At 47.4% G+C, this 26812-nt stretch overlaps 1 protein-coding gene and 1 pseudogene across 3 annotated transcripts in view; both read left to right on the forward strand.

The window, feature by feature from the left end:
- Positions 1–828: 828 nt before the first annotated feature.
- On the forward strand, positions 829–1419 carry LOC129006373 (large ribosomal subunit protein eL19-like; annotated as a pseudogene).
- A 5075-nt stretch (positions 1420–6494) lies between these two features.
- PPP2R2D (protein phosphatase 2 regulatory subunit Bdelta) overlaps positions 6495–26812 on the forward strand; it is a 51909-nt gene continuing 31591 nt past the window's right edge. Inside the window, exons 1-2 of one of the 3 annotated variants that reach the window (XM_054435412.2) lie at positions 6495–6944; positions 7027–7119. In XM_054435412.2, the coding sequence (XP_054291387.1) occupies positions 6752–6944; positions 7027–7119 (286 nt within the window). In that variant the 5' untranslated portion in view covers positions 6495–6751. The remainder of the gene's footprint in view (positions 6945–7026; positions 7120–26812) is intronic. The other 2 variants (XM_063670409.1, XM_054435411.2) reach the window with 2 other exon arrangements.

Genomic DNA, 26812 nt, shown 5'->3' on the forward strand with positions numbered 1-26812 from the left:
AAAATAGTCCACATTTGGTATTTTCGAATAATATTTAGCAGTTGAAATCTAAATAAATCAAAATCATTTTAGGCTGGGTGCAGTGGCTCACGCCTATAATCCCAGCACTTTGGGAGGCCGAGGTAGACAGATCACTTGAGATCAGGAGTTTGAGACCAGCCTGGCCAACATGGTAAAACCCTGTCTCTAATGAAAATACAAAAATTAGCTGGGCATGGTGACACACACCTGTAATCCCAGCTGCTCAGGAGGCTGAGGCAGGAGAATCCCTTGAACCTGAGAGGTAGAGGTTGCAGTGAGCCAAGATTGCGCCACTGCACTCCAGCCTGGGCAACACAGCGAGACTTCGTCTCAAAAAAATAAAAATTAAAGGCCGGGCCGGTGGCTCACGCCTGTAATCCCAGCACTTTGGGAGGCTGAGAAGGGTGGATCACGAGGTCAGGAGATAGAGACCATCCTGGCCAACATGGTGAAACCCTGTCTCTACTAAAAATACAAAAATTAGCTGAGCATGGTGGCATGCACCTGTAGTTCCCAGCTACTCTGGAGGCTGAGGCAGGAGAATTGCTTAAACCAGGGAGTCGGAGGTTGCAGTGAGCTGAGATCGTGCCATTGCACTCCAGCCTGGTGATAGAGCGAGACTCCGTAAAATAATAATAATAATTTAAAAAAAGAAAATTAAATAAAAAATATTTTAAAATAAAGGTATTTGGGCGAAGTGTGATTTGCAGACTCTTAAGATATAAGGTCCTTCATAGACCTGGAGAAAATTTATGATAAGTTAGACTTTAAAACAATCCATTTGAGCTCTTTCCTTTTGCTGCTGCGGCCGCAGCCATGAGCATGCTCAGGCTTCAGAAGAGGCTCCTGCTAGTGTCCTCCGCAGTGGGAAGAAGGTCTGGTTGGACCCCAAGGAGACCAATGAACTTGCCAATGCCAACTCCCGTCAGCAGATCTGGAAGCTGATCAGAGATGGGCTGATCATCTGCAAGCCAGTGACTGTCCATACCGGCTCGATGCCGGAAAAGCACCTTGGCCCGCCAGAAGGGCAGGCACATAGGCATAGGTAAGCAAAAGGGTACAGCCAATGCCCGAATGCCAGAGAAGGTCATGTGGATGAGGAGAATGAGGATACTGTGCTGGCTGCTCAGAAGATACCGGGAATCTAAGACTGATCGCCATATGTATCACAGCCTGTACCTGAAGGTGAAGGGGAATATGTTCCCGAACAAGAGGATTCTCATGGAACACAGCCACAGGCTGAAGGCAGACAAGGCCTGCAAGAAGCTCCTGGCTGACTAGGCTGAGGCTCGCAGGTCTAAGACCAAGGAAGCACGCAAGCACCGTGAAGAGTGCCTCCAAGTCAAGAAGGAGGAGATCTTCAAGACTTTGTCCAAGGAGGACGACACCAAGAAATAAAAGCTCCCCCTTTGTCGGTACGTACTGGCCTCTGTGATTACACGGATCAGCCATTAAAATAAAACAATCCTTTTAAAAAATCTGTTTTATTGAGGTATCATTCACATACAATAAAATGGGTCCACTTTAAGTGTCTTTTTCAATGAGTCTTGACAACCATTCATGCTGCATGAACAGCTGCGGCCATCAGGATGCAGAACACTTCCATCAACCCAGGGAGTTCTTTCCTGCTTTCTCCAGTCCATCCCCCACCCTCTCCAGTCAATCCCCCCACACTCGTGCCCCATGCCATTTTTTTTTTTTTTTTGAGATGGAGTCTCGCTCTGTCACCCAGGCTGGAGTGCAGTGGCACCATCTCGGCTCACTGCAACCTCCGCCTCCTGGGTTAAAGCAATTCTCCTGCCTCAGCCTCCTGAGTAGCTGGGATTACAGGCGTGCACCACCACACCTGGCTAATTTTTGTATTTTTAGTAGAGATGGGGTTTCACCATGTTGGTCAGGCTGGTCTCAAACTCCTGACCTTGTGATCTGCCCACCTCGGCCTCCCAAAGTGCCGGGATTACAGGCGTGAGCCACCACGCCCGGCCCCCACGCCATTTTTTAAATCACTGTAGAGCAGTCTCACCTGTTCTGGAACTTCAGGATTCTTCAGAGAAACCGTGTATGGAATGAGCTTTATTTTCAGGAACTCGCTCACACGATTGTGGAGGCTGACAAGTTCAAAAACAGAGGGTGCACAGGGTGAGCAGGGCAGGCCAGCAGGCTAGCTTAGGCAAGGGCTGATGCAGCAGCCTGGAGGCAGAATTTGTTCTCCAAGAAACCTCAGTATTTGTTCTGAAGGCCTTTGATTGATTGGATGAGGCTCATTCATATTATCAAGGGTAATCGCTTTTTCTCAAAGTCAACTGCCTGTGGGTGTTAACCACATCCACAAAACACCCTCGTGGCAATACTTGGCTTAGTTTTGATGAAATAACTAGATACTATACACTCACTACGTTGACACATGAGACTAAGTATGATAAAATAAAGGGGCGCATGCAGCTTGCATGCCTCCGTGTCTGGCTCCTTTCATTTTCATAATATTTCGGGGACTCATTTGGGACTGCTGTTTGTATCAGTAGTAGCTCATGCCTTTTTGTTACTGAATAGTACTGCCTTCTATGATTACAACAGGCTAGATTCTAATACACACCAGGCATTTTCAATTCAGCTGTGAGATCTGAAAAACAATTTTAAAAAATAAAATTGCTGTCAATACTCAGAAACTTGTAAACACCAATTAGAATCCAAACAGAGAAATTCATTGAGCTATTAGGTTGGCGCAAAAGTAATTGTGGTTTAGCCAAATATTTTAAGTTTTTAGCATCATAAGAAAAACAGTTAAAAATCTCTTTTTTAAAAATAGTTAAAAATCTCTTGCTGGTCAGCTGATGCACAGTGGGAGGCAGGGAAGGCAGCCCACCAGTCTCAGGAATATGTTACTTTTGTGGCTATATCTTGTTTTTACAGTTTAATTTAATGGGAGCTAATTAACCAGAAAATACATTCTAAACAAAAACTAATTATCTTGTCATCACTTCAAAAGACATATTTAACACACATTAAAGCAATTACATATGAACTAAGAATAAAATCCTACATCCCCCACTGGCTGAACGAACCCCGCTGTGGCCAGGGGGACCCCAGGAAAACCTTAACACTGAGGCTATAATGGGGGATGCGAGGTCAGACGGGCCTCCTGATACCCCTGCCCTTTTGTGGTTTAGACAAAACAGACTAGCATTAACGTTAAGCTAGAGACCATAAGACTGACAGAACAGACTCTGTGGCAGTAAGATGCCAAATTATAAACAGGGCCTAAGGCCGTGCGGGGGGAGGGTGAAGCCATGCACCGCACACTTACAGAGAAAACGTCGTTCCCACTGCTGTTGGGTTTTCCTTCCCTCCAGCAGCTAAATAAGCACTGGCCTTGAGATGAGCAACATTAAGCAACTGCAGCTCCATCAGCCACTAAGTGACCCCCAGCCTTGCTCCAGCAGCCATAACTACAGCTTTCATTGGACAGAAGACTAACTTTCTCCTGATAAGAAACCACTGACCTTGGACTGGTTCTGGCCGGTTTCCAGAGGCTGCACATCTGCATGCCTTCCTGTCCTGAAAAGACCTCTTGAGGTACAGGGCCTAGTCCTAATTTACTTATTTATTTATTTATTTGGAGACGGAGTCTCGCTCTGTCGCCCAGGCTGGAGTGTAATGGTGCGATCACCGCTCACTGCAACCTCTGCTTCCCGGGTTCTAGGGATTCTCCTGCCTCAGCCTCCCAAGTAGCTAGGATTACAGACATACGGGTGCCACCACGCCCAGCTAATTTTTGTATTTTTAGTAGACAGGGGGTTTCGCCATGTTGGCCAGGTTGATCTCGAACTCCCAACCTCAGGTAACCAGCCAGACTCGGCCTCCCAAAGTGCTGGGATTACAGTCGTAATATATTCAAATGTTTAGTCTCCCCCACAGAGTGAGATTGGGTCCTATGTTACATAATACACGTGTCAGGACCCCCTTCCTGAGTATTCATAGCTCCTCCCAAAGCCTGTTGACTATGTATGTTTCGCCAACCTGTTCAGCATAGAGCTCCTGCCCCAACCCCTCCTCCTTCCAAGAGCCATCTCCCATCTTGGGCTGGGGGATGGCCACCTTGTTGGCTGTAACCATTTATAAGAAATAAAGTTCCTCTTTTTCTAAATTTATAAATTGTCAGGTTTTTAAGTTAACACATAAAAGAGATCTGGTCATTAACTCAGTTTTTCAAGTGCCTTCCTGGAAAGATAGGCTAAATCTACATTTTAAAAAGATTACAGCCCCATTTTTCTGCTCTTCTCCTCAGCAGAGAAGTAGGTATTCACTGCCTCTAGTTCCTCTTCTGCCACTGTCCCCAGAGCCCTCTGCAAACTTGTGATCCGAGTCCATTCCATAGCCACTGCTCTGTCCAAGTCAGTAATGGCCTCCCAGTCACTACAACCAAATGGTCCCTCCTGTATACTCAACACATAGCATCACAGAGCAGCCACTCCCTCCTGTCTTCAATGGATCCTGGAGGTGGGTTCTCCAGGAGCCCACCTCGCAGGCTGCTCACTCATCCTCCACGTCCTCACCCCTTCAGGGCTCTGTCCTTGGTCCTGTCCCCCATCTGTCCTCCCTCCTGGGGTGACCTCACCCAGCTTCCTGACTTGAAATGACCTCTAAGTGCTCTCACCTTGATGCTCTGGCTCTGACTTCCTGTGTGCTCCCGGCTTGTCTGTGCAACAGCGCTATGTGTTGACAGCGAACCTGTGGTCGGGCTGCACCGCCCCCACCCAGCTGTGCCTTTTGCAGCCCTTCTGCTGCAGAAACTCCATCCTTCCAGGTGCTCAGACCACCCGAGAGCAGGCGTTCCTAAGTCCCTGCTTCCTCTCACACCGCATCTTTTCCATCAGCAAATCCCAGGGGCTCTGCTGTCGAAGCACTTTTCTCTGAAATCTGACTGGTTCTCACCACCCCACCCCATGTTCACCACTCTATCCTCATCCCCGTGCCTGGTCAGCCCAGCTGGCCACCTGATTCGTCTCCCCGCTTCCCCTCTTTGGGTCCCCACAAGTTATTCTCAGCAAAGCATCCAAAAGCCCAAGACCATCACGATCCTCTCCTGTTCATGAGCCCATCTCACTCAGAGTACAAGTCTCCTAAATGTCCTGCCCACTGTCCATCAGCCCATCTCACTCAGAGTACAAGTCTCCTAAATGTCCTGCCCACTGTCCATCCTCCTCCACTTAACTCCCTGCCTTGACTCCAACCCCTGGCCTCCCCTCCACTCTCTCTGCACCCACGCGGCTTCTGGCTGCCTCCTGCCCATGCCAGGTATGGCCCTCCTTCCTGTCCTGGCACTTGGTGGTCTCCCCTCCTGGCCAAGCTTTCCTAGACGTCTGCATGGTTTGCTCTTTATCCTTGAGTCTTTTCCAGTCACCCCGTGCAAGACTCCAACTCTCCCCATACACATTTCCTTCTTCCCTGATTTTTCTCTCCAGCTCCGACTTATTATGTATTTATTTCCTTATTGTCTGTCTCCCCCACTGAAAGGTAAGCTCCACCAGCGCTGAGATTTCTCTGCTCTGCTAACCTCTCATCCCCAGGGCTGTGGAGTGTGCCGCACGTGGCAGGAGCTGTCAATAAATAATATTAGTGGAGTGGACGAATGTTCCTGATTTGCAGCGACTGCCTTTTAGTGGTGCAATACCATCAGTGCCCACCGCAGCTATCCTGAAAGAAGTTCTCATTCCGGACATCAATCCCATAGGGACAGTCTCCCTGATGATAGCTCGACTTCAGATTTTTCAACTTTACGATGGGTAGATTGGGTATTAGATGCACTTTTGACTTAGGAAGGGCTTATTGGCGGGGAGAGTAGACCCACTGTAAGTCGAGGAGCACCCATGATCGCTCAGTATGCCAGAGAAAACCACCCGCAAGTGAAGAAACGATCGGCCCTGTTTCCCTAAGACTGCACTGGGAGCTCCAAGAACCTGTAAGGTAGCCATCTGGTGAGCAACGGTGCGCTCCGAAAGGGAGGTGGACAAGGTTGGGAGACCGAGGCCGGCAGATGGCTCGAGCCCAGGAGTTCGAGACTAGCCTGAGCAACATAGACCCCCGTCTCCACAAAAAATTTAAAAATCAGCGAGCCTGGCGGCGCGTGCCTGTGCTCGCAGCTACTTCCAAGGCTGAAGCAGTAGGATGGATTGAGCCCAGGAGGTCGAGGCTTTTAGGGAGCCGAGATCGCGCCCCCGCACTCCAGCAGGGGGAATAGAGCCAGACTCCGCGTCGGGGGCAGTGGGAGGGAGGCAGGGCTCAGGTGCGGCGCGCTCAGGTGAGGCCGGCCCACATGCCCGCCCACCGCCGCCAAGCGCGCCCTCCATTGGCGATTCCGCGGAGAACCCACGCTTCCATTGGCCGATGCGGGATGGGGGCGTGTCCCGCCGAGCCGCGCCCTGAAGGCGTGTCCGGCTGCACCCTAGGCTCTCCGGGAGTACCCGGAGAGTAGGGGCGGCCGGCGGGGCTAGTCTTCTCGGGAGCGCCGGGTGCACACCGGACCTTGCGGGAGGCCAAGGGCCGAGGCCCGAGGAGCTGGACTGCGCCCGCCGACCCCGGGTTCCCTCCGCAGTCGCCGACGCGTCGCTTCTCCCCACAGCCGAGCGGCGCCGGGCCCGGGGCCGGGGTCGACGGGCGCAGGCGCATTGGGCACCCCCGGCAGCCCCCGCGGCCCGCCCCGTCCGCTGCCCGTCCGAGGAGGCGGAGGGCGATGACGTCATCCAGCGGGGCGACGGGCATTGGGCGCCATTTTGAAAAGGGAAAAAAAATCCCTCCCCGGCGACGGCGGCGGCGGCAGCGGCGGCAGCGGCAGCCGGGGCTGAGCACTCGGCTGCAGCGGCGCGGAGGCCGTCTCACTGGTCTGCCGCGGTCCCCGCCCGTCCCGCCGCCGGCTGCCATGGCAGGTGAGGGGCCCGCGCGGGCCGGCGGGGGCCACGGGGGCGGGCGGGGGCCGCGGCCGGCCTGACCGCCCCGTTGTGTTTGCAGGAGCCGGAGGCGGCGGCTGCCCCGCGGGCGGCAACGACTTCCAGTGGTGCTTCTCGCAGGTCAAGGGGGCCATCGACGAGGACGTGGCCGAAGGTGAGGCCCGCGCCGCGCCCCGCCCCGGGACCCTCGCGGACAGCTCCCAGCCCGGCCGCGGCCTCCGGGCCCCAAGCGTCCGTGGAAGGCAGGCAGGAGGATGGGGGCCGGGCGGGCCAGGGGCCGTGGTCGGGGGGCGGCCGTCCTCTGTCCGCTGTCCCGGCCCTCGGGGTACGGGCGGAGGCGTCGGGCCGGCGGCGGGGCTTATGTAAGTCACCAAGGTCACGGGCGGTCGGGCCCTCCGAACCCAGCGCCTGGGGCTGCCTCCTGCCCGGGGCGGAACTGAGGAGACCGCGGCGGAGCCGGGGACGGGAACGGAGTCCAGATCCTGCGCTCGGGCAGCGCGGCACAATGGCCCAGAGGATGGGAACGCGCCTGGGGCTGGGTCGGGGCCTCGGCCCCCATCCGGCTCTGCGTTTCATCGCCGGTGCGCTCTTGAGCGAGCTGGTTGCCTCGGTTTGTCCACCCTTAACAAGAGACCTGGACTCCCTGATTCTTAAGGTCTGCTTTCTGAGGTTCTAAAATCCTTGAATTTTACTGTGAAGTGTTGCTACTTTCTCCACTGATATATTTTAAGGTCTCTACTCCAGATTTTAATCTTGAACTTTATGGTATGACTTGAAGTTCGCTGGTGTTTTCCTTAAATCATACCCTCAAATTGGCCCAGGCATAAAGTTTTAGGGTGGTGGGAGGGAACTGGGGAGTGCCTCCCGCCCCAGCTTCCCATGAAGCTTACCTGTCACCTTAAAGTTAAAAAGCTATGTAGCTTTCCTTCTTCACTGTTGAATGGAGAACTTGGTCGAGTCTTAGAAGTTTGATTAATATTTCAGATTCGGAGTCATAGTGACTTTTTTGTTGTTGTTCATACATCTTACTGAACACTCTAAACCTTTAACCTTTTCTTAAAAATGATTGGTGTTTGCACCAAATACACCTTCCCTGCCTCAAGTTACTAAAAGCCCCTTGTCAGACGTCCTGTTCCCTTCCCTCCATCTCGGCCCCCCCCCCACCGCGTGAACTTTTACTCCCTCTTCCCTACCCTGTACCTCTCCCTGGCAGTGTCTGGTTTGGTGCATGACCCCTGAGGACATCTGGAGATTCTGAGTCCCCTGGGACAAACAGGGCCTAGGTTATTAAGCAGGTGAAACTGGGCTCTAAGAAATGCGTAATGTATATGGTTTGAGATTAAAACTAGGTGCATTTTATGTGATCTAAAAAGTTTATTGATTTTATTTGTTTAAAATGCATTACTTTTTTTGTTTGATTTTGCATATGCTAAGCAAGTGACAGTTTAGCCTTACTCAAGTGTGACTTCTATCGCAAGTAAAGCAAAACTTGTTTGGGAGTAGGAAGGTGAGAGGGCTTAATGCTTGCCTTAATTTCTGTTAACTCTTTATTTTCTTTTTTGGAGACAGGGTCTCACTTTGTAGCCCAGGCTGGATAGAGTGCAGTGGTGCGATCTGGGCTCACTGCAACCTCTGCCTCCTAGGCTCAAGCGATTCGCCCACCTCAGCCTCTGGAGTAGCGAGGACCACAGACACGCGTGCGCCACCACACCAGGCTAATTTTTGTATTGTTGTAGGGGATTTCGCCATGTTGCCCAGGCTGGTCTTGAACTCCTGGGCTCAAGTGGTCTGCCCACGTCAGTCTCCCAAGATGCTGGGATTATAGGCGTGAGCCACCGCACCTGCCTGGTTTCTTTACTTAAAAAAATTATTGATAAGCTGAATGAATTAAAATTTAAGTATAACTAAAGTAGTATATTTTAAATGTGACTTTACACATATGAAAATAGCATTCTTTCTTTCAAAAAAAATCTTGGGCCGCGTGTTGTGCCTCATGCCTATAATGCCAGCACTTTGGGAGGCCAAGGTGGACAGATCACTTGAGGTCAGGAGTTTGAGACCAGCCTGGCCAACACAGTGAAACCCCGTCTCTGCTAAAAATACAAAAGTTAGCTGGGCGTGGTGGCACATGCCTGTAATCCCAGCTACTTGGGAGGCTGAGGCGGGAGAATCACTTGAACCCGGGTGTTGGAGGTTGCAGTGAGTGGAGATCGTGCTGTTGCCTTCCGCCTGGGCAATAGAACAAGGCTCCATCTCAAAAAAAAAAAAAAAAAAAAAAAACTTGACAAATACTTTGTTCTCTGAATTAGACTGATGGGAACTTTTTGCAGTTTTAAATTCCTATTTTAAGTTAAATTTTGAGTAAATCCAAAAGTTTGGTATTTCGAGTTGTCGTGGTTTTTTTTTGTAACATTGCTTTGTGGTAATTATCTGCATGTGTTTTGGTTATTGTATGTATTCAGAGCTTTCTGTTTTAATCCACGTATGCTTTGCCCATAGTAACCTATCCAGATTAACACATTTATAAGTCACCATCGATTTGTCCCGTAGTTGTGATACTGTTGGTTTGTATTAAGACCAGAGATTCAGTGATGATGAAGGGAAGTGTGGTCGTTAGTCACCAGGGATTGCTGAGCAGCAAGGATCAAGAAGCTGGTCATGCCCAAACGCAACCTTGAGGGAGAGATGTTGGTGAGAGATAAGAGATGGGTGACCGGATACGGTGACTCACACCTGTAACCCCAGCACTCTGGGAGGCTGAGGCGGGTGGATCACTTGAGGTGAGGAGTTCGAGACTAGCCTGGCCAACATGGCGAAATCCCGTCTCTCCTAAAAATACAAAAATTAGCCAGGTGTGGCGGGGCCCGCCTGTAATTCCAGCTCCTCAGGAGGCTGAGGCAGGAGGATCGCTTAAACCTGGGAGGTGGAGGTTGCAGTGAGGTGAGATGGCGCCATTGCACTCCAGCCTGGGCGTCAGAGCGAGACTCCGTCTCAAAAAAAAAAAAAAAAGGGAGAGAGAGATGGGCAGTTCACAGGGGTTTTTATCATGAACTGCTGCTAAGGCTATAGAACTTAAGGTATAGCATATTGTATTTGTTTAGATTTGTGGCTTGTGAGGCATTTTGTTCTTGAAGGTTTTGTTCTGGGCCAAGTTCAGCTCTGTAGAGCTCTACTACAGCCCTGCACTCTGGCCGTCTTTCTGCCCTCTCTGCAATGGGTAAGGAGAAGGAGCCTTTGAGATTAAGGCCTGGGTCCTCTCCTGACCTCAGTGGGGTGGTGCCCAGTGCACAGAAAGTGGTGCAGGGGTAAGAGTAGGCACTCCTGACTTTGGAGGTCGTGAAATGAGGAACGTAGGAAAGCCTTTGGTTTTTGTTTTGATTTCTGTTTTGTTTTTAAAACTAATAGTTTTGGGCTGGGGATCAGAATCATAACCTATGGTGAAAGTGTTGGCCTGTGTAAAATTGATGCCCCCTCTTTTTTTTTTTAAAGAATTGGGTTTAACTGTGGGTCAGGTTTAGCTATGGGTCAGGTCATTTTGCTAAGAGTTGTGATCCCACTGGGTCATCAGGCTTCCCATGCCCCTGGAGGTAGGAGTAGAGCTGAGCTCACAAGGAAGTTATTAAGTGTCCTGCTGATGAGCAGGTGTATGAGCAGCAGTCAGTGGTGACTTGCCTCTCCTCCCTTTGCTGGAAGGTGGGACTAGGTGAGTTTATATGCTGAGGTGACCAAGAGTTAAAATAGTAAAACCAGGGAGCTTCCAGCAGGAAGCAAGTAGAAAAGTTGTTTGTTAGCTTCTACCTCCACAGTGTTTCGGTTCTAAACGGTGGCTCCTTTCTGGAAATTGTTAACTGTTGTGCAGATTTTTTCTGCATGTTGTGGAATCACCTTCACCCAGCCCCTGCTCCCTCTCCTGGAACGTACTTCATTCAGCATGTGATGTGTTTTGCAATGTCACATGGTATTTCATCCTTTGCTTCTCTCTCTGGTAGACTGAGCTCCTCAAGCTTGAAGGCTGGCTGTCCCCCTTCCCACCCCAGCCCTTGTAGAGGACCCAGCACAAAGGTCATGATAGGTAACAGTTGCTGAGTGGTCATTCTGTGCTAGAGATTGCTCGCAGTGCTTTTCCCATGTCAATTAATTAATCTTAACCCAAGAAGGGAGGAAATACTGTTCTTCCCAGTCTCAGATGCATAATCCAAGGTGCTGAAGCAATTAACTTGGATCACAAAGCGAGTATATGGCAGGGCCAGGGTTTGAAGCCATGCCGACTGGCCGCAGAGCCGTGGAGTGCTGTATTGCTTCAGCGACCATTTGCAGCTAGCACAGTACTGATGAAGCCCCACTGTGGCATGTGGCCATCCAGCCTTGGAATGGAGCTGTTCTTCTAAAGCTCGGGGAAAATCTTACTACCAGGAGGCGTGTGAAAATGCTTTTGAAGGCAAATGAAAATGGAATGCCTTTAAAGGAAGTGCGTATCAAAATGATAGAAGATTAGTAAGAAGGATTCAAGAATAGCATCACTTTCCAACCAATTTTCAAACTATTTGAAGAGTAGATAGCACAGCGACAGTAAGTGAAACACCTGCACGTCAAGCAAGTGCTGCAGCACCTTTGCCTGCGACGTCACTTTCCACATGACTGCAACCTGCTTACCTGCAGGGAAGCTTTGGGTCTTGCTCCTTTATATATTACACTTAATTGCTCCTATGGAGAAACCATGAGGAGGGGTTGGAGGAGAAGGGTCTTATATTGAACCTGGTTTTATATAGCTTAATAGCTTGATAACAGCTGGTTCCTTTCTTCTCAGCATTTGTAGTTTTAAGTGTATTGGGGTTTTATTTGTTGATTTTGCTTTAATCAGTTTCTTAATCCATGATCTATTGCTTTGAATTAGACATTAACCTTTTTCTAAAGAGATACACCAAACAAAACTGAAGGTTTGTTTGCTTAAGTCAAGCTTGAGTCTGGGGAGTTATGTAAGTAACATGGATATCTGGTTAATCTGGTAGGATAGCCTTTCCAAGGGAGTTTACATTGGTACTTTGAACGAAACATTTTAAGTCGCAGAAAGGTAACAAAAATTAAGGTAACTCCAGCATCAGTACCAGAAAGTTACTGTGTTTCATTGAATGTAAGATAATGTCTGGCTCCGTGGCTCATGCCTGTAGTCTCAGCACTTCGGGAGGCCAAGACGGGAGGATCACTTGAGCCCAGCAATTTGAGACCAGCCTGGGCAACATAGTGAGATATTGTCTGTACTTAAAAAAAAAAAAAAAAAGAAATTCAAAATGTTTGCCAGGTATGGTAGTACACACCTGTAGTCCCAGCTACTCAGGAGGCTGAGGTGGGGGGATCGCTTGAGCCAGGGAGGTGGAGGCTGCAATGAGCTATGATTGCACCACTGCACTCCAGCCTGGGCAATAGAGTGAGACCTTGTCTCAGAAAAAAGAAAAAATAATAATATATATGTATATATATAATCTTTGAAATTAGGTGTATCTTTTATATATAATCTTCTATAATGTCTTTTATATGTATATATAAAATCTACATCTAATTTCAGAGATACTAAGATGTGGGGAAATGTACTTAGAATCAATGAAATACGGTGTTGGTGAATGCAAAACTTGTCAGTCATATTTATTGATTTCTTCTGTGTATAGAAAATGGGCATTTGGTTGTTTTTTTTTTTAATTTTTTTTTTTTTTTGGTCTTAATGGGACAGGCGTCTGCTTATTTGAATTATTTCCGGTCTGATTTCTATATTCCGTTGTAGAATTTTCATTTACTTAATATTTATATCTGTGCCATTGAAGAGAACCTTCAGGAAAGCATCCTCTGGGGAAGGCCGTCAAACAAGCAAACAGTCTAGTAATATTTTGCAGTTTAACTTACGAGAGTTTCATAGGAAGCCTCTGCCTTTAGGAAATCAGTTGTATGCCTTAAGATTCACAGACTCGCCGGGTGCGGTGGCTCACGCCTGTAATCCCAACACTTTGGGAGGCCAAGGCGGGCGGATCACGAGGTCAGGAGATCGAGACCATCCTGGCTAACATGGTGAAACCCCATCTCTACTAAAAAAAATACAAAAAATGAGCTGGGTGTGGTCGCGGGCGCCTGTAGTCCCAGCTACTTGGGAGGCTGAGGCGGGAGAATGGCGTGAACCTGGGAGGCGGAGCTTGCAGCGAGCCAGGATCACGCCACTGCACTTCCAGCCTGGGTAGCAGAGCGAGACTCCATATCAAAAAAAAAAAAAAAGATTCACAGACTCATCATGCTTAGTACAGCCACATCTTAACGCTCAGGAGACTGGCCTGGTCATCGTTACATTGTGAAGTTAAGTTTACAAGATACGTGGTGGTATTGAATCATACCTGGTGATTTTCCATGTTCCCTGATTTTAAGCAGTCTGCTGTTCTGATGGGAAGTTCCAGGTTGGGTTTGTGTCTGCTGTTTTCAACTCTGAGTGCCCCTTTCTGAGCTTCAGCTCGCTTATCTAGAAGTTAAATCGGAAGCTTTTTGTTAAGATCAAACAATGTGCAGTGCTTTTCAAGTGTTAGATACAACTGTTAATGCTCTTGTATTTTAAGGTATTGGGGCTTGGTTTTAGCTATATTTAAACACAAAAATAGCGGTTTCTTGTTTTTCCTCACCTGCTTCATCTGCATCTGCCCAGATCCCTTCCACTGGGCCTGGCCTCTTAATGTTTACGTTATTATTCGGTGATTTTTCCCATCCCTTGGTCTTTGCTCCTGTCTCTTTCTCTGCCTAGAGTATTTACTTTGCTTCCTGTCCACTCCCTAAGCCCTGCTGACCCTTCTAAATCCACCTCCATTCCCACTTGGGGAGTCCCTGCTCCAGCTCCCCGCAGCGTTCAGTGTCGTCTTAGACTCCAGATTTCCCTTTCATACCGTGTTCCATGTTGTTTAGCAATTGGCTGTGTCCTGCTTGTGGTTCCCTTATTTTATCACATGTATTATTAGGCTTTCCCACTGGATGTCAGTCAGCGTATGGAATGTCACAGTATTACCAGGTGATGGAGAGGCATTGTGCACGTGGAATTTGGTACACATCCCTTTTTCCCCCTCTTCAGGCTTTGTGTTAACTTGGCAAATTACTTACTCTTTTCTCATCTGTTAAACAGGTACTATTACTTGTGACCATTACAGGGTTGCTGTGAAGATTCCAGAAAATGTATGGAAAGCTCTGGCAAACAAACATGTTAACTGGTAACTGTTTAGAGGCTGTTGTCTTAAGAGACCCTCTTGCATAGGAGAATAGCTGACTCTGTCACTTCAGGGAGCCAGTTTAAGAAAAATGAAGGGTAATGCAGGGGCCAGCTTTCAGCTTGGCACATCTGAAAAGTTCACAACAGCATACCAAAGGGCTGCTAGTGCTGGCTGTTGGAAATAGAAATGCAGTTCTTGCCTTCAGGAAACTGTTCGGACACAGAGAAGCAGGTGGGTCCTTGCACCATGGCTGGAGCAGGGCACACTGAGGCAATGGGAAGAAGTACCCAGTACACAGACTTGGGTAGGGGGTGGAGGGGAGGACATCAGGGTATAAGAAGAGGGAGGAAGGGGGGAAGGGGAGAAGAATGTTCCAGGTGGAGAGGGCTTGGTGTGGAGGTTGGACAGAGCATGGTATGTTCTGAGAGGTCAGTGCTTGGCATGGTCCTCTGGCAGAAAAGGGAGTGACTGTGATGAGCAGGAGGCTGGCTGGGGCCACAGGATGATGAATAAAGGACTTGAATACTGTGCTCAGGACTCTGAGTGATTGTGAGCTTTTCAGATCCTAAGCGGAGGAGTGACATCAGCTTTGTTTTTAACAAGGTCACTCTGCCCTTTGGAGAATGGATGGTGGTGGGTAAGAATGGAGATAGGAAGTTACTGCAATAATAAAGGTTGGGAAAATGGGCTTACTCTAGTTTCGGGGTGGGCAAGCTTTTTTGTAAAGGGCCAAATGGTAAGTATTTTAGACTTTCAGGCCATACTGTCCCTGTTGCAATGACTGAATTCAACTCTGCCTTTAGCGGGAAGACAGCCATAGACCCTGCAGAGATGGATGGGCATGGCTCTGTGCCCTGCTTCCACAGGAGCATGCTTACAGAAACAGACAGCTGGCCAGATGTCGCCCAGGTTGTGATTTGCTAAACTCTGACCTAGAGTTGGTTCGCAAAGTCTTTTGGTGCTGGAATACTTTTATACTCTTAATAGTTATATTGAGGATCCAGAGAGCCTTTGTTTGTGCTGGTTATCGCTGTTGATGTTTTCTATATTTGAAATTAAAACAGAACAACTTAAAATATTTTACTTTAAAAGAATCTACTACATGTTAACATAACATTTTTAATGAGAAACAACTTTTCAAAAAGATTAAGCAAGAACAGTGTTGTTTTACACTTTTGCACATCCTTTTAAAATACGTGGCTTAAGAGGTGACAGCTGGATTCTCAGACCTGCTTCTGCATTCAATGTGTTCCAGTTGCTTTATTGAAATGTGTAAAGAAAATGTGGCATCACACTTCCATGTGGGCAGAGGAGGGGTCATCCCGGAGGCTCTTAGCGATGCACCATAACTCGGCAGGTGGCAACTTGTTTGAGTGTGCTGGCCCTTTGGAGTCAGTGACGTTTCTGTACTCTCTTCCGTCAGAACCTTGAGGTCTGTCTTGTGCTCAGAGTGGGTCTTTTGCTCATGGACATGATTTGGTAACATCACACGGGGGTTGTTTGCAAATATCGTTACATGGAGTTGTTTTTTTTTTTTCTAAATGTTGACACATTCCATTATGTAAAATTGAAAATCATATTTTTTAATGTCACCACTGATCTCATCAGAAGAAAAAGTGAGAAACTGTTAAATTAGCAGTAGTAGATAAAAGTTTTCCAAAATTCTAATTTTCTCTTGAAAGCTTGGATTTTATCATTGGTAACAAATACTGTCAGTTATTTTCTGTGAAGTGAGAGGCTCACTGTGTTCATTTTCAAGTAAATTTCTGCCAGATACCAAATTCTTAATAACCAAAGTTTGGTCAGTTGTTCTTTCAAATAAAAATGGCATTCCATGAAAAAAAAGGGCTAGTTCAGTTCGTGTGATACTGTGGAATATGTATTTGGTCTTCCCTAGTACACAACTCCTAAAATCCTCGGGCTCGTCAGTGATGTCTTCGTAATGCGTTGGCTAAGGGCTGGCATCCCCTGGGTAGCTTCACAACAGGGGCTGGTCACCAGAAAGACCTAGGCAGGATTAGAAGGTTGGGACTTTCAGCCCCGATCCCCAACCTCGGGGAGTGGTGAGGGGCAGGGGAGCTGAAGGTTAAGCTGATCACCGGTGGCCAGTGATTTAAACAGTCTTGCCTATGTATGGACTGGGTTTGAAGATAGCGTCCAGATGTTTCTGGAGGGGGGCCTGCCCAAAGAGGGCACGGGAGCTCTGCGTCTCAGCCCCCATCCCTCGCCCTATGCATCGCCTCTGTGTCCTTTGTAGTCTTCTTTATAATAAACCGCTAAACTAAAGTGTTTCCCTGAGATGTGCGTGCTCAGTAAAGGTTGTGGACACTCTGATTGATAGCCAGTCAGTCAAAAGCACAAGTAACACAACCTGAGGCTTGCGGTTGGCTCTCGAAGTGGGGGGTAGTCTTGTGGGACAGAGCACTCAACCTGTGGGATTTGATGCTTTCTCCCAGCATCAAGATTTAATGGAATCGGGGGACTCCAGCCAGTGTCTGGCTGCAGAACTGACTGCTTCCTTGCTGATGGGGAGAGGTCCCCACACATCTGGTGTCCTAAGTGTGCTGTGAGGATGTGATGGGAGAAACTGAATTTTGTTTTTTGTTTTCCAACACAAACAACTGTACCATGTGCTTTTTCTTGAGACAGTTGTACTTGGGGATGCAGCAAAAGTTCTTTTGTGGCACATTTTATCACAGGGTTGGAATTGAATAAAGTGGTGAATTATTTTAACTGTTCATCAGGGAATAAGCTAAGCAAAACTGGCCTTTTTCCTTTTTCTTTCCCTTTTTCCCTGCCTGTGCAGGGCATGGAGAGGAGAGCTCGGGGCTGCTGCCACAGATCGTGCTGAGCCGCCAGCAGCTCCACCTGCCCTTGGCTTTGCTCATCCGTGGAAATGACAACAGCATGAAAACGGCAGATGACGTACAAGGATTATGATGAAAATAGTCTTGACCTCATGGACCCTCTGAGAGGTTCTTGAGGACCGTTGCACCCTCAAGGGCCCACAGACCACACTTTGAGAACTGCTGCTTGAATGCAAGCTGTTAACAGTGGGAGTGTCAAGGACAGGGCAGACTTCAGGATTAACTGTCCTTTCTCATCTTTACCAGATTGTACTGGTTTTGTCTCAAAATACAAAAATAGAGTGTTTATTATGTAAAGAAAATCAAACGATAGAACAGCTGAGAACAGCTGGATCAAGAGCATAGAGCGGAAGTTCCTCTTCATCCCACTGCTGTCCTGGAGTCTTCCTCAGAACCCACTGCTCTTAACTGTATCTTTGTAGATCGTTTTCTGTGTTTATTTATTTATATTTTAAAACCTAGTTCGTGTATAAGCAGTCTTTTTTAATCCACAAATGTGGAACCTTATTCTAGACGTTGAATAAGATTTTCTGTATTAGTCAATATTGTTTTTTGCTACTTCTTTTCCTTTCCTTTCCTTTTTTGGAAATAGGGTCTTACTCCTCTGTCGCTCAGGCTGGAGTGCAGTGGTGCGATCAGAGCTCACTGCAGCCTGATCAGGCTCAAGCAATCATCTCCCTACTCACCCTCCTGAGTAGCTGGAACTATAGGCGTGAACTGCTATGCCCAGCTTTTTTCTATTTTTTGTAGAGACAGGGTTTTGCTGTGTTGCCCAGGATGGTCTTGAACTCCTGGACTCAAGTGATCCTCCCACCTCGGCCTCCCAAAATGCTGGGAATACAAGCATGAGCCGTGGCATGCGGCCGCCACTTGCCTTTTTTCATTAAGAGTCTATAATTGGAGATCTTACAGGGAACCAGGCTTTCCGTTCAGCCACACTCGAGCTCATTTGACCCCCGGCCACAGCCCCTTGAGATGTAAGTACTACTGTGTTGCCTTCATCATACACATGAGACGATCAAGCATCAGGAAGATGAAGTTACTTGGTGGAGGTCTCAGAGCTAATAGGTGCTATAGCCATTATTTGCGTGCAGACATTCTGAGTCCAGAGCCCATACTTAAATTTTTAACCAGACTGCCTTTTTATGTGGCTCATTTTATCCTTTTTGATGGCTGCATAGTATTCCCTTACTTATTTAGTCCAGTGTTTCTAATGACAGTGCAGGAGAGTCTCGTCCATCCTTCTGCCCTTCCTGGGTGGCAGACACCCAGAAGTAGTGGGTACACGGTGTCAGAGGCCATGCACATTTCTTGTTTCTATTCTGTGAATTGCTTTGGTTACATCTTTTGTCCATTTTTCTGCTGAACTTAAAAAAGTCAGTCTGTAAAAGTGGTTTTTTTGGTGTGTTTGTTTTTTTGAGATGGAATCTCGCTCTGTCACCCAGGCTGGAGTGCAGTGGCGCGATCTCGGCTCACTGCAACCTCCGCTTCCCAGGTTCAAACAGTTCTCCTGCCTCAGCGTCCCGAGGCGTGATTACAGGCATGCCACTATACCCGGCTAATTTTTTTTTTTTTTCGTATTTTTAGTAGAGTTGGGGTTCACCATGTTGCCCAGGCTGGTCTTGAACTCCTGAGCTCAAGTGATCCGCCCACCTCGGCCTCCCAAAGTGCTGGGATTACAGTTGTGAGCCACCGCACCCAGCTTGTAAAAGTTCTTTATACATTATGAATATTAGTCTTCTGAGTTTTTAAAAATTGTTGACCTTGACTTTTAATTCCTCTGTCCCCATTCCACACTCTCCTCTCCAAGTACAGTTGAATTTATTATACATGTGGCTTTGACTAGATTTTTTTTATTGCTGTTGCTACTCTGGAAATGAAGAAAAAGAGCTGAGATCCATGTTTGAGTCAGTAATGGGGTGGAAGAGGAATAATGTGGGACAAAAGGCGATTGGTGAATTGAACTGAAACATCATGTGAGGCTTAATGATGGGGGTGGATATTTTCTGAGCAATGTGTTGTTAGGCGATTTTGGCATGCGAGCATCTGAGAGTACGCTTACCAAGCCCAGGTGGTAGGGCTCACTCCGTTACAGGCCTCCATTATTATCTCGTGGGAGCGCCATGGCAGGTGTGGACTGTCAGGAGTTTAGCGCTCAGAGGCGGGGCAACCATGAAAACGGGCAATCCTGGAGTAGTCACAGAAGTCTTGCTAATGATGTTAGATACCTCAGAGCATGAAACAGACTTGAGCTTATTTTATCTGGATCTCCAGAGATGATAAAACCACAACTAAAATAGGAATGCAGCCTTGTGAAGACACAGGCTGTGCTGATCTTTTTCTGTATCATGCGCAGCACCTAGCACTGCACCGGCACACGGGAAGGGCTTTTATGAATTCTTGGGTGAGTCACCATACCTGCCTGAAAGGGGCAGCGGGTTCGCTGATAATTAGCAACATTTGAGTGAAAAAAACACAGACAATAGGTCTGCATGTTTACCCGCATCTAATGGCTGATTTGTCTTAAGTGCGTGGTGAGTAAAAGAGTTAACATAAATCATCATAGAATTTAAGTGCGTGGTGAGCAAAAGAGTTAACATAAATCATCATAGAATTTAAGTGCGTGGTGAGTAAAAGAGTTAACATAAATCATCATAGAAATGGTATCAATGAGCAAAGATATGACCGGCCTCACACCTGTAAGCCCAGCACTTTGGGAGGCCAAGGCAGGAGGATCCCTTGAGCCCAGGAGGTTAAGGCTTCTGTGAGCTGTGATCACACCACTGCGTTCCAGAGTAGACCCTGTCTCAAATAAGCAAAGACATTCTAATTAAAGCAACAATAATTTTCCATTTTTCCTAGTCATTTCTGGAAAGAGTGTCTGTATGCTCATTTTTTGGAGGGTAATTTGACATTTCTCTCTCAAACTTAACACAAGGGTTAGGACCCCAAGGTTCCACTTGTAGGAATCCTACAGGAAATAGGCCAGCTTTTCAGAAAGATGTGCACTGCAGTGATACAACGTTGAAAACACTAAATGCCTAAAAGTAGTGAGGCGGTTAAATGTGTTAGAACACACACTTCGTGGAGTAAGAGTGTTCTGTGCCCCTCAGAGAGCAGTCTGTGATACATTGGGTGAAAAACAGCAGCTTTTGCAGAAGAACGGTGACCCCAGGCGAAGCTGAGTGTAGTTGTAAACGCTGCTCTGGAAAGCAGATATCCAGGGACAACATCAGGGGTGCCTGTGGGGAAAGGGTGGTCACGCCTCACTGAACAGAGACTTTGGCTTTTATTCTGCACATTTCTGTATTATTTTATGTTCCACACCAAGAATGCATTGTTTTGTAGATAAAAGGAGAAAAGTGCCCCTAAGAAAAGGTAAGGAGGGAGTTCTAGCAACTCGAAGGAGGAAGGCTTTTCTCTCCGTGCACCCCTAATAATGACTCAGCACTGCTTATCACCCCACCTTCTGTTGTGCTCCTGTTTTCTGGAATTTTAACGGTTTTAGGCTGCCATTTTGTCATATTTGAAAATACCTTAAACTTTTTTTTTTTTCGTTTCAATAGTTCTGTTCCAGAATCTAGAATGGCAAAGTAGTATCCCTAAAAGAGTATTCATTACAAAAGCTCTAGTACATAACTAGATTTAAAAGAAAGCAAAACAAAAACTCGGCTAATAATAATGATTGAAAAGGGGGGATTCGTGCCTTACGTGTACCAGTGCATTTGTAAATGTTCCTGGCTTTCGTAGGCATTGAAGGCTGCGTCTCAGCTTTGTTCCTGTCCTTTGCAGTAACCTGTGTACGGGAGGCTCCATTGTTTGCCACCTCACATTTGGATAGACCTATAGGTTGCTTTTAGAATAAATAATTGTGTATTATTAGCATAATATAAATAAACTCCCACGTACTCCACACCTAACAACGGTCCATCTTGTTTTGGGTTTTTGAAGAGATGAAGGCTATGGTCACGTTGAGGCTCTCCATCTCCATTTTAACTCCCCAACTCAGTTGCCCGCACTCTTTCCTCAGTGGAGGAAGCGTCTGTGAAATTGCCTCATAGCCTGTCCCTGCTCTTGAGTGTTTATCCAAATAGATCCATGGGTTGCCTTTTATCAGACAGAGGCCGATGGTGAATTGCAGCTCCGCCGCGGCCGCGCTTCTCCAGCTCCCTGCAATTTTGTCAGACCCTAGAGATCTGGTTGAATGTCACACGTCACATTTCTTAGATTTTGACTTCGTTTGTGGTAACAGATAGATGTTGTTAAAGGCATCTCAAATATTAGATAATCCTTGAAGTAGTATTAACCAAAATTATTAATCTCCTCTGCCATAGAGCCCAGCTTAAGTTCAGGTGTGTAATAGTGATCTTAAAATGGAGAGAATGAGAAAGTTTTTACTTTAATCATTCTCAATTTACTTACTGTTCATTAAAGAATTCAGTAGTAAAAGGCGTAATCTATTTGGATTATGAAGGTATCAGCATAGGGCTTTCTGTGTACTCCCTAAAGTACTGATCACAGTAAAATATGTTGTAGGTAAAATAGTAACTGTAGAAATCCATTAAACCTCTGCTGCTGGGTTATTGAAAAAGTAGATGGGACCTCTCTCCGGCCATGCGCCCTGATAACCTCCGTGTTCCCGCAGGACAGGCTGTGGTGGAGGCACACACAGCACCCAGAGGCAGGCTCTATGGAGTTCGCTCTGTATCTCAGCAACTTAGGGTGGTTTGGGCGGTGTTTCACTCGCCCTACGGAGAGAAATGGGACACCCGGGTTGGCATAGATGGGAAATTTTTTTTTTTTTTGAGGTCTAGGAATATTTTTTAAATTCTGGTAAAATATACATGGCATAATATTTATCATTTTAGCTGTTCGTAAGTGTACAGTTCAGTGGTGTTAAATATGCTTACAGTGTTGTGTAGCTGTCACCACTACCTGTTCCCAAAACAACTTCATCATTACCAACACAACTTTGTCCTAATAAAAAATAACTCCATTTCTCCCCTTCCCCAGCCCCTGGCCACCACCATTCTACTTTCTGTCTCTGAATTTGCCCAGTCTAGGGACCTCGTACGGGTGGAATCACATGGTGTTTGTAGGGACCTCAGGCGGGTGGGATGACACAGTGTTTGTAGGGACCTCAGGCGGGTGGAATGACACAGTGTAGGGACCTCAGGCAGGTGAAATGACATAGTGTAGGGACCTCAGGCGGGTGAAATGACACAGTGTAGGGACGTCACACGGGTGGAATGACACAGTGTTTCTAGGGACCTCAGGCTGGTGGAGTGACACAGTGTAGGGACCTCAGGCGGGTGGAATGACACAGTGTTTCTAGGGACCTCAGGCGGGTGGAGTGACACAGTGTAGGAACCTCAGGCGGGTGGAATGAAACAGTGTAGGGACCTCAGGCGGGTGGAGTGACACAGTGTTTGTAGGGACCTCATACGGGTGGAGTGACACAGTGTAGGGACCTCAGGCGGGGGGGATGACACAGTGTTTGTAGGGACCTCAGGCGGGTGGGATGACACAGTGTTTATAGGGACCTCAGGCGGGTGGAGTGACACAGTGGAGGGACCTCAGGCGGGTGGAATGACACAGTGTTTGTAGGGACCTCAGGCGGGTGGGATGACACAGTGTTTGTAGGGACCTCAGGCGGGTGGGATGACATAGTGTTTGTAGGGACCTCAGGTGGGTGGAATGACACTGTGTTTGTAGGGACCTCAGGCGGGTGGGATGACACAGTGTTTGTAGGGACCTCAGGCGGGTGGGATGACATAGTGTTTGTAGGGACCTCAGGTGGGTGGAATGACACTGTGTTTGTAGGGACCTCAGGCGGGGGGGATGACACAGTGTTTGTAGGGACCTCAGGCGGGTGGAGTGACACAGTGGAGGGACCTCAGGTGGGTGGAATGACACAGTGTTTGTAGGGACCTCAGGCGGGTGGGATGACACAGTGTTTATAGGGACCTCAGGCGGGTGGAGTGACACAGTGGAGGGACCTCAGGTGGGTGGAATGACACAGTGTTTGTAGGGACCTCAGGCGGGTGGGATGACACAGTGTTTGTAGGGACCTCAGGCGGGTGGGATGACATAGTGTTTGTAGGGACCTCAGGCGGGTGGAATGACACTGTGTTTGTAGGGACCTCAGGCGGGTGGGATGACACAGTGTTTGTAGGGACCTCAGGCGGGTGGAATGACACAGTGTTTGTAGGGACCTCAGGCGGGTGGGATGACACAGTGTTTGTAGGGACGTCACGCGGGTGGAATGACATAGTGTTTGTAGGGACCTCAGGCGGATGGAGTGACACAGTGTAGGGACATCAGGCGAGTGGGATGACACAGTGTTTGTAGGGACCTCAGGCGGGTGGAATGACACAGTGTTTGTAGGGACCTCATGCGGGTGGGATGACACGGTGTTTGTAGGGACCTCAGGCGGGTGGAATGACACAGTGTAGGGATCTCAGACGGGTGGAGTGACACAGTGTAGGGACGTCACACGGGTGGAATGACATAGTGTTTGTAGGGACCTCAGGCGGGTGGGATGACACAGTGTTTGTAGGGACCTCAGGCGGGTGGGATGACACAGTGTTTGTAGGGACGTCACGCGAGTGGAATGACATAGTGTTTGTAGGGACCTGAGGCAGGTGGAGTGACACAGTGTTTGTAGGGACGTCACGCGGGTGGAATGACATTGTTTGTAGGGACCTCAGGCGGGTGGAATGACAGTGTTTTTTGGGACCTTAGGCAGGTGGAATGACATAGTGTAGGGACCTCACGCAAGTGGAGTGACACAGTGTTTTTAGGGACGTCACGTGGGTTGAATGACACAGTGTTTGTAGGGACCTCACGCGGGTGGAATGACATAATGACATAGTGTTTGTCCACTTGTATCTGGCTTATTTCACTACACATGATGTTTCGAAGGCTCAGCCATATTGTAGCATATGTCAGAATTTCATTGCTTTTGTGGCAGAATTAGATGTGGATTTTTGAAGTAGGAGATACGTTTCTAACCTACTTTTGTTATTTAAAAAATTATGCCGGGCACCGTATCTCACGCCTGTAATCCCAGCACTTTGGGAGGCTGAGGTGGGTGGATCACCTGAGGTCAGGAGTTGGAGACCAGCCTGGCCAACATGGTGAAACCCTATTGCTACTAAAAATACAAGAATTTGCTCGGCACGGTGGCGCATACCTGTAATCTTAGCTACTCGGGAGGCTGAGGCAGGAGAATCACTTGAACCCGAGAAGCGGAGGAGGTTGCAGTGAGCCAAGATTGCCCCACTGTGCTCCAGCCTGGGGAACATAGTGAGACCCTGTCTTTACAAAAAATAAAACAGGAATCTCAGGGTTGTGTGTGTTTCTCATAAATGTTAATAGAAGGTGAATTTCAGGAACAAGTTATTGGGAGAGAAACATTAGCAGCTTTGTTTTGCTAATATGATGGGCCAGGTTCAAGGATCATTTCCTAAAGTTTGAGATGTGCTTTTCCCCTTTTGATACCAGTTCTCAGAGTGATTATCTTTTCCGTATAGGCAAGGGAAATACTTGTCACTGCCTTCTTGCTTGTTTGACTGACTCTGAAATACTTAAAGATAGTTGTATTTGTTGTTGCATGTCTAGATCTGCCACAGGGGAGAGGCCAGAGAGGCTTTGCTGACGTGCAGGGAGTGACCGGGGGGATGCCGCAGCCTCACTTTGCAGGTGCAGTTTGAGAAGGCACCATGAGTAAAGGCGCTGCCCCACACACACAGGGTCCTAAGGCTTCGGCAGTTAAGTAGTTCATCCGTTGCCATTTGATGAGGGCTCTAGGAGTCAAAAGGCTTCCGGAACAAGGAACCCTTGAGCTCAGATGCAAATGAGGGATGGGCCTGGACAGGGATGGGGATGGGAGGAGCCTGCAAAGGGGAGGGATGGTGGGAGGACTTGACATAGGAGAAGAACAGGCTGGGGCAATGGGGTGTGAAAGCAAAGAGGGAGTAAGATGAGCATTTCAGTCTTTACTAAGGGCATTGAGGATTCAAAACAGCATGGTTGGATTTGAGTTTAAAAAATAGAACTCACTGGCTGCAGTGTGTGGAGGTGGGCTGGAATCCATTTTTGCTCAGTTGGGGAGAGTGTATTTTTAATTTTCCAAAGTGACTATGTTGGTGATTGTGTCAGAGCCCCTGGCCTGTCGTTGGTGGTTATAAAGCGCTTTTGATTTGCCTGTAAATCAGTCTGCCATGGCTCACACAGTTCTTATTTGCAAAAAGAACTTCTAAGCATGAAATTGAGCATAAAATTGCCTAGTAGTAATTCAAGTTGCTTAATATGTTTGAGAGAAAGGTTAATATATTCAGCCAGGCAGCCTTTTGGATAAAGACGTTCTCATTTTTCAGCATGGCATGAGGGAAATAGCCTGGAATATTCTTAGTAAATCAGATTTTCCTTGAAAAGAGTGGTCCTACCTCTCATAGGCTTCAATGGCAGTGGTTTAATATGGTTCCCAAATTCTGAAGTCTTCTGAAATTTGTTAGACAAAGCAAGACTTATGATCACAGCATGACGCAAACACTAATATTCTGAGTAAAACACAATAAAAGATGGACTGTTTCTCTCTGATGTCATTTACTTATGTCTATGCCTGTGAGAAGTAAAGTAGCTGTATTTACAGTAAGGTAACTATTGTTAATGCTTATGTATTCTTGAAAAATAAAAAGAGTGGATGTTAAGTATTCCTCATCACAAAAATGAGTTATGTGGGATAATACATTTGTTAATTAGCTAAATTTAATTGTTCCACAATGTATGTATACTTCAGACATCATGTTGTAGATGATACATACTTAAGTTGTCTGTCAATTTTTTTTTTTTTTTTTTTAAGATGGAATCTCACACTGTCACCCGGGCTGGAGTACAGTGGCTTGATCTCAGCTCACTGCAGCCTCCGCCTCCCGGGTGCACACGATTCTCCTGCCTTAGCCCTCCGAGTAGCTGGGATTACAGGTGCACACCACCACGCTTGGATAATTTTTTGTATTTTTAGTAGAGACCAAGTTTCACTATGTTGGCCAGGCTGGTCTTGAACTCTTGACCTCGTGATCCGCCCGCCTCGGCCTCCCAAAGTGCTGGGATTACAGGCATGAGCTACCGCGCCTGGCCATTATCTGTCAATTTTTTTCTTAAAAAAAATTGGAAAGTAACCAAAAAGAAAACAAAATCCCATTAGGTTTAAATAGGAAAATGAGTTTAGTAACTTGTGGAAAACAAATTTATATCAGATTTTTGTTTGTTGGTTATTTTTAAAACTTGGAATAATTTAGTCTACTTTTAGAGTGTATTTGAGAATGGTTACAAGTTGTGAGGCCCTTTTTAGTGACTTGATCCATTTGTTTTTATGGGGTAGTTTTACTTACAACAGCTTTTGAGCTGTAATTCATTGAGCACAGAGCTCATCCTTTGTGAAGTGTGCGGGTGAATATTTAGAGTTGTGTGGCCATCTGAATTGGATAATTCTAGAACCTTTCCATCACCCCCGAAAGAAACCCACTAGCAGTCCTTCCCATTCCCTCCACCCTCTGCCCTCTGGTAACCACTGATTACTTTGTTTCTGTGGATTTGCCTGTTGTCCACATGTCATGTAAATGGAGTCATGGCCCTCGTGTCCCTCTGCTCCAGCTGCTTCTCCCCAGCGTGATGCCGTCGAGGCGTATCCTGCAGCATGCGTCAGTCCTCCCTCCTTTCCTGGTCAAATAGTTTTCCATTTTTG

This window comes from Pongo pygmaeus, chromosome 8 (assembly GCF_028885625.2).
Source record: "Pongo pygmaeus isolate AG05252 chromosome 8, NHGRI_mPonPyg2-v2.0_pri, whole genome shotgun sequence".
NCBI lineage: Eukaryota > Metazoa > Chordata > Mammalia > Primates > Hominidae > Pongo > Pongo pygmaeus.